Here is a 10,629-nt window from a genome sequence, read left to right as displayed (position 1 = left end):
GTCTGCTGCCCGTGTCTGCTGCCCGCGTGTCTGCTGCAAGTGTGTCTGCTGCCCGTGTGTCTGCTGCCGTTGTGTCTGTGCCTGCTGCCCGTGCCCGTGTGTCTGCTGCCCGTGTGTCTGCTGCCCGTGTGTCTGTCTGCTGCCCGTGTGTCTGCTGCCCGTGTGTGTTGTGTCTGCTGCCCGTTGTGTCTGCTGCCCGTGTGTGTCTGTTGTGTCTGCCCGTGTGTGCCCGTTGTGTCTGCTGCCCTGCTGCCGTTGTGTCTGCTGCCCGTTGTCTGTCTGCTGCCCCGTGCCTGCTGCCCGTTGTGTCTGCTGCCCGTTGTCTGCTGCCCGTTGTGTCTGCTGCCCGTTGTGTCTGCTGCCCGTTGTGCCTGCTGCCCGTTGTGTCTGCTGCCCGTTGTGCCTGCTGCCCGTTGTGTCTGCTGCCCGTGTGTCTGCTGCCCTGCTGTCTGCTGCCCGTTGTGTCTGCTGCCCGTTGTGTCTGCTGCCCCGTTGTGTCTGCTGCCCGTTGTGTTGCTGTCTGCTGCCCGTTGTGTCTGCTGCCCGTGTGTCTGCTGCCCGTTGTGTCTGCTGCCCGTTGTGTCTCTGCCCTGCCCGTTGTGTCTGTCTGCTGCCCGTTGTGTCTGCTGCCCGTTGTGCCTGCTGCCCGTTGTGCCTGCTGCCCGTTGTGTCTGCTGCCCGTGTGCCTGCTGTCTGCTGCCCTGCTGTGTCTGCTGCCCGTTGTGTCTGCTGCCCGTGTGTCTGCTGCCCGTGTGTCTGCTTGTGTCTGCTGCCCGTTGTGTCTGCTGCCCGTTGTGTCTGCTGCCCGTTGTGTCTGCTGCCCGTTGTGTCTGCTGCCCGTTGTGTCTGCTGCCGTTGTGTCTGCTGTCTGCTGCCCGTTGTGTCTGCTGCCCGTCTGTGTCTGCTGCCCGTGTGCCTGCTGCTGCTGCCCGTGTGTGCCCCTGCTGCCCGTTGTGTCTGCTGCCGTTGTGCCTGCTGCCGTTGTGCCTGCTGCCCGTTGTGTCTGCTGCCCGTGTGTCTGCTGCCCGTTGTGCCTGCTGCCCGTTGTGTCTGCTGCCCGTTGTGTCTGCTGCCCGTTGTGTCTGCTGCCCGTTGTGTCTGCTGCCCGTGTGTCTGCTGCCGTTGTGTCTGCTGCCCGTGTGTCTGCTGCCGTTGTGTCTGCTGCCCGTGTGTCTGCTGCCCGTGTGTCTGCTGCCGTTGTGTCTGCTGCCCGTTGTGTCTGCTGTCTGCTGCCGTTGTGTCTGCTGCCCGTGTGTCTGCTGCCGTTGTGTCTGCTGCCGTTGTGTCTGCTGCCGTTGTGTCTGCTGCCCGTTGTGTCTGCTGCCCGTTGTGTCTGCTGCCGTTGTGTCTGCTGCCCGTTGTGCCTGCTGCCGTTGTGTCTGCTGCCCGTTGTGTCTGCTGCCCGTTGTGTCTGCTGCCCGTTGTGATCCACTTTTGTGAACATGGTGTTGTACCTATTAAACTGTCTGGTAAAACACAGGAAAATCACGTTTTTGACTGCACTGGGCCTTTATATAAAAATAAAAAACATTCAGAGTAGAGTTTATACAACTGGACTTTCTGTGTGTATTATAATTTTGGAAGAAAGCTGTCCGTTATGTGAAGACTGGAGGAGTTTTGTTTGAAACCAGAGAGCAAAGACCACAGGCTTTCTGTTATCAGTGTGTCTGGAATGATTTCTGTCTCTCTGATAGGAGGGGAAGCACAGAGCTGTTCTGCGTCCCCCGTTGTGACGACCTATAGCCGAATGGTCGAACACCAGCTGTTCTGCTTCCCCCATTGTGACGACCTATAGCCGAATGGTCGAACACCAGCTGATATCAGTCATTAATGAGACACAGCCTCAGAGTGTGGTCAAGGCCTGGGATATCAGCTATTAATGAGACACAGCCTCAGAGTGTGGTCAAGGCCTGGGATATCAGCCATTAATGAGACACAGAGTGTGGTCAAGGCCTGGGATATCAGCCATTAATGAGACACAGAGTGTGGTCAAGGCCTGGGATATCAGTCGTTAATGAGACACAGCCTCAGAGTGTGGTCAAGGCCTGGGATATCAGCCATTAATGAGACACAGCCTCAGAGTGTGGTCAAGGCCTGGGATATCAGCCATTAATGAGACACAGCCTCAGAGTGTGGTCAAGGCCTGGGATATCAGCTATTAATGAGACACAGTGTGGTCAAGGCCTGGGATATCAGCCATTAATGAGACACAGTGTGGTCAAGGCCTGGGATATCAGCCATTAATGAGACACAGCCTCAGAGTGTGGTCAAGGCCTGGGATATCAGTCATTAATGAGACACAGCCTCAGAGTGTGGTCAAGGCCTGGGATATCAGCCATTAATGAGACACAGCCTCAGAGTGTGGTCAAGGCCTGGGATATCAGCCATTAATGAGACACAGCCTCAGAGTGTGGTCAAGGCCTGGGATATCAGTCATTAATGAGACACAGCCTCAGAGTGTGGTCAAGGCCTGGGATATCAGCCATTAATGAGACACAGTGTGGTCAAGGCCTGGGATATCAGCCATTAATGAGACACAGCCTCAGAGTGTGGTCAAGGCCTGGGATATCAGTCATTAATGAGACACAGCCTCAGAGTGTGGTCAAGGCCTGGGATATCAGCTATTAATGAGACACAGCCTCAGAGTGTGGTCAAGGCCTGGGATATCAGCCATTAATGAGACACAGCCTCAGAGTGTGGTCAAGGCCTGGGATATCAGTCATTAATGAGACACAGCCTCAGAGTGTGGTCAAGGCCTGGGATATCAGTCATTAATGAGACACAGCCTCAGAGTGTGGTCAAGGCCTGGGATATCAGCCATTAATGAGACACAGCCTCAGAGTGTGGTCAAGGCCTGGGATATCAGCCATTAATGAGACACAGCCTCAGAGTGTGGTCAAGGCCTGGGATATCAGCCATTAATGAGACACAGCCTCAGAGTGTGGTCAAGGCCTGGGATATCAGCCATTAATGAGACACAGCCTCAGAGTGTGGTCAAGGCCTGGGATATCAGTCATTAATGAGACACAGCCTCAGAGTGTGGTCAAGGCCTGGGATATCAGTCATTAATGAGACACAGCCTCAGAGTGTGGTCAAGGCCTGGGATATCAGCCATTAATGAGACACAGCCTCAGAGTGTGGTCAAGGCCTGGGATATCAGCCATTAATGAGACACAGCCTCAGAGTGTGGTCAAGGCCTGGGATATCAGCCATTAATGAGACACAGCCTCAGAGTGTGGTCAAGGCCTGGGATATCAGCCATTAATGAGACACAGTGTGGTCAAGGCCTGGGATATCAGTCATTAATGAGACACAGCCTCAGAGTGTGGTCAAGGCCTGGGATATCAGCCATTAATGAGACACAGTGTGGTCAAGGCCTGGGATATCAGCCATTAATGAGACACAGCCTCAGAGTGTGGTCAAGGCCTGGGATATCAGCCATTAATGAGACACAGCCTCACAGTGTGGTCAAGGCCTGGGATATCAGTCATTAATGAGACACAGCCTCAGAGTGTGGTCAAGGCCTGGGATATCAGCCATTAATGAGACACAGCCTCAGAGTGTGGTCAAGGCCTGGGATATCAGCCATTAATGAGACACAGCCTCAGAGTGTGGTCAAGGCCTGGGATATCAGTCATTAATGAGACACAGCCTCAGAGTGTGGTCAAGGCCTGGGATATCAGCTATTAATGAGACACAGCCTCAGAGTGTGGTCAAGGCCTGGGATATCAGCCATTAATGATGGCGACCCTGGACAACTCTGGACAACAATTCGAGCCAGCGACCTTTCGGTTACTGGCCCAACACTCTTAACCGCTCGGGTTCCTGCCTTTCAGTGTTCCTCCTTAATGTACTGTGGGCAGGACTTGATGCAGGACTTGATGCAGGGCTTGATGCAGGGCTTGATGCAGAACTTGATGCAGGGCTTGATGCAGGGCTTGATGCAGGGCTTGATGCAGGGCTTGATGCAGGGCTTGATGCAGGGCTTGATGCAGGACTTGATGCAGGGCTTGATGCAGGGCTTGATGCAGGGCTTGATGCAGAACTTGATGCAGGGCTTGATGCAGGGCTTGATGCAGAACTTGATGCAGGGCTTGATGCAGGGCTTGATGCAGAACTTGATGCAGGGCTTGATGCAGGGCTTGATGCAGAACTTGATGAACTTGATGCAGGGCTTGATGCAGGGCTTGATGCAGAACTTGATGCAGGGCTTGATGCAGAACTTGATGCAGGGCTTGATGCAGGGCTTGATGCAGAACTTGATGCAGGGCTTGATGCAGGGCTTGATGCAGAACTTGATGCAGGGCTTGATGCAGGGCTTGATGCAGAACTTGATGCAGGGCTTGATGCAGGGCTTGATGCAGAACTTGATGCAGGGCTTGATGCAGGGCTTGATGCAGAACTTGATGCAGGGCTTGATGCAGGGCTTGATGCAGAGAGCTTGATGCAGGGCTTGATGCAGGGCTTGATGCAGAACTTGATGCAGGGCTTGATGCAGAACTTGATGCAGGGCTTGATGCAGGGCTTGATGCAGAACTTGATGCAGAACTTTTGATGCGGGGCTTGATGCAGAACTTGATGCAGGGCTTGATGCAGGGCTTGATGCAGGGCTTGATGCAGCCAATGCTACCTGCTTGTTTAGAAGTCTGCTTTTCAGAAGCAATGTGCCTTTAACAGTATGCTTGAAAATAAATACACGTGACTCTGGATGAAAACATGTTTGTTTCCAACAATATGGCTGTTTTCCTAAAGAAGTTAGATTTAGTTTAGTGTTTTGCTTCCTTGCTTGTGTCTTCCCGGCCCTATGAGTTACCTGTTATTGCGTCCCAAATGGCACCCTATTCTCTGTATAGTGACCTATATTTGACCAGGACTCATTGGGAATAGGGTACCATTGAGAACTAAAAGTTACTTAGTTAGAGCTATTGAGATTATCGCTGCAAAAGTGGATGCTAGTTTTCCTACACTAACCTCAATGTAATCAACTGTCACATTCCAATATGCAGAGAACTCTGTAACAAGTCATAAAATACACCAAGAAGTGGATTTTGAACTATTTTTGAATGATGGTTACCTTTTCACAGTTGATGTAAAATGGGTCATTCTTACAACAATAATGTTCCTATGCTGTTTGTCTTTGGTGTAGAATATTGAAATGGAAGAGTTAATTGCAACCATACCAAAGCCAAATCTTTTGTTACTCGACGTTATTATATTAATCAGTTTAGATGAAGTTAAACCATCTCCAAAGTGTTGTCAGTGTCCATATTGTGATGCTCTCTTTAAGCCAAATACACGTAAAGGAAGTGCTTGTTCCTGAATTACAGGGACGTTTGAAGCAGTCTATGGTTTTCTTGATGTTTTTAAAACGACTGTTTGCTGCCTTTATCAAATGTTCCTTTATGTGCCAGGAAGTGTGCCTTAACACTGGATGAATTCAATATATTTCTTCATACATTTTCATCATATTGTTCAGTTAATTGAGAAGGATAACAAATAAATGAATCGTTTTTCTTAATGTTTTTTAAACAGACACGATGCAGTAGTACATTTCTTTTCATTTTAAAGCGTTTTGGTTGACTGTGTTTGTTTGGATAGGAGTGTGAAGTCTGTCTCTGTTCCCAGGTTAGTCTGTCTCTGTTCCCAGGTTAGTCTGTCTCTGTTCCCAGGTTAGTCTGTCTCTGTTCCCAGGTTAGTCTGTCTCTGTTCCCAGGTTAGTCTGTCTCTGTTCCCAGGTTAGTCTGTCTCTGTTCCCAGGTTAGTCTGTTTCTGTTCCCAGGTTAGTCTGTCTCTGTTCCCAGGTTAGTCTGTCTCTCTGTTCCCAGGTTAGTCTGTCTCTGTTCCCAGGTTAGTCTGTCTCTGTTCCCAGGTTCCCAGTCTGTCTCTGTTCCCAGGTTAGTCTGTCTCTGTTCCCAGGTTAGTCTGTCTCTGTTCCCAGGTTAGTCTGTCTCTGTTCCCAGGTTAGTCTGTCTCTGTTCCCAGGTTAGTCTGTCTCTGTTCCCAGGTTAGTCTGTCTGTTCTGTTCCCAGGTTAGTCTGTCTCTGTTCCCAGGTTAGTCTGTCTCTGTTCCCAGGTTAGTCTGTCTCTGTTCCCAGGTCTGTCTCTGTTCCCAGGTTAGTCTGTCTCTGTTCCCAGGTTAGTCTGTCTCTGTTCCCAGGTTAGTCTGTCTCTGTTCCCAGGTTAGTCTGTCTCTGTTCCCAGGTTAGTCTGTCTCTGTTCCCAGGTTAGTCTGTCTCTGTTCCCAGGTTAGTTCTGTTCCCAGGTTAGTCTGTCTCTGTTCCCAGGTTAGTCTGTCTCTGTTCCCAGGTTAGTCTGTCTCTGTTCCCAGGTTAGTCTGTCTCTGTTCCCAGGTTAGTCTGTCTCTGTTCCCAGGTTAGTCTGTCTCTGTTCCCTCTGTCTCTGTTCCCAGGTTAGTCTGTCTCTGTTCCCAGGTTAGTCTGTCTCTGTTCCCAGGTTAGTCTGTCTCTGTTCCCTCTGTCTCTGTTCCCAGGTTAGTCTGTCTCTGTTCCCAGGTTAGTCTGTCTCTGTTCCCAGGTTAGTCTGTCTCTGTTCCCAGGTTAGTCTGTCTCTGTTCCCAGGTTAGTCTGTCTCTGTTCCCAGGTTAGTCTGTCTCTGTTCCCAGGTTAGTCTGTCTCTGTTCCCAGGTTAGTCTGTCTCTGTTCCCAGGTTAGTCTCTGTTCCCAGGTTAGTCTGTCTCTGTTCCCAGGTTAGTCTGTCTCTGTTCTGTCTCTGTTCCCAGGTTAGTCTGTCTCTGTTCCCAGGTTAGTCTGTCTCTGTTCCCAGGTTAGTCTGTCTCTGTTCCCAGGTTAGTCTGTCTCTGTTCCCAGGTTAGTCTGTCTCTGTTCCCAGGTTAGTCTGTCTCTGTTCCCAGGTTAGTCTGTCTCTGTTCCCAGGTTAGTCTGTCTCTGTTCCCAGGTTAGTCTGTCTCTGTTCCCAGGTTAGTCTGTCTCTGTTCCCAGGTTAGTCTGTCTCTGTTCCCAGGTTAGTCTGTCTCTGTTCCCAGGTTAGTCTGTCTCTGTTCCCAGGTTAGTCTGTCTCTGTTCCCAGGTTAGTCTGTCTCTGTTCCCAGGTTAGTCTGTCTCTGTTCCCAGGTTCACTCTGTCTCTGTTCCCAGGTTAGTCTGTCTCTGTTCCCAGGTTAGTCTGTCTCTGTTCCCAGGTTAGTCTGTCTCTGTTCCCTCATTCTCTGTTCCCTCTGTCTCTGTCACCAACCCTGTTCCTGGACCCTACACACCAGGGGTAGACAACCCTGTTCCTGGACCCTATACACCAGGGGTAGACAACCCTGTTCCTGGATCCTATACACCAGGGGTAGACAACCCTGTTCATGGACCCTACACACCAGGGGTAGACAACCCTGTTCCTGGACCCTACACACCAGGGGTAGACAACCCTGTTTCTGGACCCTACACACCAGGGGTAGACAACCCTGTTCCTGGACCCTATACACCAGGGGTAGACAACCCTGTTCCTGGACCCTACACACCAGGGGTAGACAACCCTGTTCCTGGACCCTACACACCAGGGGTAGACAACCCTGTTCCTGGACCCTACACACCAGGGGTAGACAACCCTGTTGCTGGAGTGCTGCAGGTACTGCAGGATTTTATTCCAACTAGACGCCACACTAAGCTAATGATCTAATTGATCAGTGATCAGTCCTTATCAAAAGAAGTGCATTATATAGGGAATAGGGCATAGTAGTGTAGTTCTAGTTCTGTGAAAAAGGGTGCGATTTAGGATTGTAACTCTTTCCCTGTTACATTTCACATGGTTGTTACTGTCGTTTTGTTCACATGGTTGTTACTGTCGTTTTGTTCACATGGTTGTTACTGTCGTTTTGTTCATATGGTTGTTACTGTCGTTTTGTTCACATGGTTGTTACTGTCATCTTGTTCACATGGTTGTTACTGTCGTCTTGTTCACATGGTTGTCACTGTTGTCTTGTTCACATGGTTGTTACTGTTGTCTTGTTCACATGGTTGTCACTGTTGTCTTGTTCACATGGTTGTTACTGTTGTCTTGTTCACATGGTTGTCACTGTTGTCTTGTTCACATGGTTGTTACTGTCGTTTTGTTCACATGGTTGTTACTGTTGTCTTGTTCACATGGTTGTCACTGTTGTCTTGTTCACATGGTTGTTACTGTCGTTTTGTTCACATGGTTGTTACTGTCGTCTTGTTCACATGGTTGTTACTGTCGTCTTGTTCACATGGTTGTTACTGTCGTCTTGTTCACATGGTTGTTACTGTCGTCTTGTTCACATGGTTGTTACTGTCGTCTTGTTCACATGGTTGTTACTGTCGTCTTGTTCATATGGTTGTTACTGTCGTCTTGTTCATATGGTTGTTACTGTTGTCTTGTTCACATGGTTGTCTTGTTCACATGGTTGTTACTGTCGTCTTGTTCATATGGTTGTTACTGTCGTCTTGTTCATATGGTTGTTACTGTTGTCTTGTTCACATGGTTGTTACTGTCGTCATGTTCACATGGTTGTTACTGTCGTTGTTACTGTCGTCTTGTTCACATGGTTGTTACTGTCGTCTTGTTCACATGGTTGTTACTGTCGTCTTGTTCACATGGTTGTTACTGTCGTTTTGTTCACATGGTTGTTACTGTCGTCTTGTTCATATGGTTGTTACTGTTGTCTTGTTCACATGGTTGTTACTGTCGTCTTGTTCACATGGTTGTTACTGTCATCTTGTTCATATGGTTGTTACTGTCGTTTTGTTCACATGGTTGTTACTGTCATCTTGTTCATATGGTTGTTACTGTCGTCTTGTTCACATGGTTGTTACTGTCGTTTTGTTCACATGGTTGTTACTGTTCTGTTCTTCTGGTCTTGTTTTAAAGGCATCATTCTGTGTTGTCTCTTACCTTCACGTGGGGGATGTTTTTCATGCTGTATGTGCAGCAGTTATTGTTTCGTTGTCCGTCTGTCTGATCTTCTGGTGATAATTTTTTAATACCTTGTTTGTTTTAAGAACAATTGTTACAATATAATTCAAAATAAATGTTTAAAACTGATAGAAAATATGTGTAAGATGTGTATGCAGATTGTCATATTGTTTATTTATATTTTGATTCAGGGGTGGGATTGTAGCATATGTTCTCCCAGATTCATACCACTTCACACATCCCATGAAGAACCAGGAACGAGGCATAATTTGGCTCAAACTTTTTATTTATTTTAACCTTAATTTTATAACTAGGCAAGTCAGTTAAGAACAAATTCTTATTTACAATGATGGCCTACCAAAAGGCAAAAGGCCTCCTGTGGGGACGGGGGCCTGGGATTCAAAATAAATGATAATATAGGACAGAACACACATCATGACAAGAGACAACACTACATAAAGAGAGACTTAAGACAACAACATAGCATGTCAGCAACACATGACATGCCGATGATGCGTTTGAAGTCTGAGCAGAGCAGCTACAGTTGACTGAAATCGGTTTGAAAGTCGAGGAGAATTTTGAAAAGAATAATGGGCAAATATTGAACTATACAGATGTGCAAAGCTCTTCGAGACTTACCCAAAAATACTCACAGCTGTAATCACTGCCAAAGATGATTGTAACATGTATTGACTCAGGGGTGTGAATATGTATGTGAATTAGATATTCTTTTAATTCATTTTCAATAAATGTGTAAACATTTCTAAAAACTTGTTTACACTTAGTCATTATGGGGTATTGTGATGTCATTATGGGGTATTGTGATGTCATTATGGGTATTGTGACGTCATTACGGGGTATTGTGACGTCATTACGGGGTATTGTGACGTCATTATGGGGTATTGTGATGTCATTATGGGGTATTGTGATGTCATTATGGGGTATTGTGTGTAAATGGGTGAGAAACATATTTAATCCATTTTGAATTCAGGCTGTAACAAGAAAATGTGGAATAAGTCAAGGGGTATGAATACTTTCTGAAGTCACTGTATCTATTCTCTGGGGAACAATGTGACCATCCATATTCCAGTTGAGCCCAGGGACAAAAAGGGCCTGCATCCCAAATGGCACCCTATTCCCTACAGTGGTGTACTACAGTCGAACAGAGCCCTATGGGCATCCCTACAGGCCCTGGTCTGGAGAAGTGCACTATTAGGGGAATAGGGTGCCATCTGGGATGTGTCTCTGGTGCTCCAGTGGCAGAGAAGTTGTATCCCTTTTAAACACAATTTCATTCATGCAAATATGTACAAAAAGTATTTAGGCAGATTTTGTGTGACTGAATTCGTAGGAAATTACTTTTTTGGGGAGGGCAAACTTCAGTACAATCTTTTGAAAGTTATTTGAGCAATGCATGTTGGGCAACGGTGTTCTACCCTGCCTTTTGTTTTGCCACATTTATTTATAAACTCATCAAAAAAGTAAATGTCCTCTCACTGTCAACTGCATTTATTTTCAGCAAACTTAACATGTGTAAATATTTGTATGAACATAAGATTCAACAACTGAGACATAAACTGAACAAGTTCCACAGACATGTGACTAACAGAAATGGAATAATGTGTCCCTGAACAAAGGGGGGTAAAAATCAAAAGTAACAGTCAGTATCTGATGTGGCCACCAGCTGCATTAATATTACGATTTTGTCATTTGAATTTGGCGCGGATGACAA

General features: G+C 47.4%; 1 protein-coding gene across 50 annotated transcripts; it reads left to right on the top strand.

Annotated features, from left to right (window-relative positions):
• Window positions 1-5,499: 5,499 nt before the first annotated feature.
• On the top strand, window positions 5,500-9,686 carry LOC118381571 (uncharacterized). Of its 50 annotated transcripts, none has more exons than XM_052475693.1 (7): window positions 5,500-5,647; window positions 5,758-5,801; window positions 5,895-6,004; window positions 6,136-6,245; window positions 6,285-6,666; window positions 6,784-7,091; window positions 7,159-9,686. In XM_052475693.1, exon 7 carries the CDS (start codon window positions 7,770-7,772, stop codon window positions 8,952-8,954), a length of 1,185 nt encoding a protein of 394 aa, XP_052331653.1. In that variant the 5' UTR covers window positions 5,500-5,647; window positions 5,758-5,801; window positions 5,895-6,004; window positions 6,136-6,245; window positions 6,285-6,666; window positions 6,784-7,091; window positions 7,159-7,769; the 3' UTR covers window positions 8,955-9,686. The 50 variants fall into 50 exon arrangements, with proteins under 50 accessions (XP_052331653.1, XP_052331670.1, XP_052331663.1 ...); XM_052475711.1 differs by lacking the exon at window positions 5,500-5,647 and having other exon boundaries at window positions 5,663-5,801; window positions 6,285-6,453; window positions 6,601-6,666; XM_052475709.1 differs by lacking the exon at window positions 5,500-5,647 and having other exon boundaries at window positions 5,663-5,801; window positions 6,285-6,453; window positions 6,579-6,666.
• The last annotated feature ends 943 nt before the right edge of the window (window positions 9,687-10,629 follow it).

The sequence above is a fragment of the Oncorhynchus keta genome, chromosome 22 (genome assembly GCF_023373465.1).
Source record: "Oncorhynchus keta strain PuntledgeMale-10-30-2019 chromosome 22, Oket_V2, whole genome shotgun sequence".
Classification (NCBI taxonomy): domain Eukaryota; kingdom Metazoa; phylum Chordata; class Actinopteri; order Salmoniformes; family Salmonidae; genus Oncorhynchus; species Oncorhynchus keta.
The sequence above is the reverse complement of the archived record's forward strand: the minus strand, read 5'-3'. Positions and strand labels throughout refer to the sequence as shown.

What these genes read in the sequence shown, in the direction of transcription:
- LOC118381571 (XM_052475693.1), top strand. Translation starts at nt 7,770, where the DNA reads ATGGTTGTTACTGTCGTTTTGTTCACATGGTTGTTACTGTCGTTTTGT.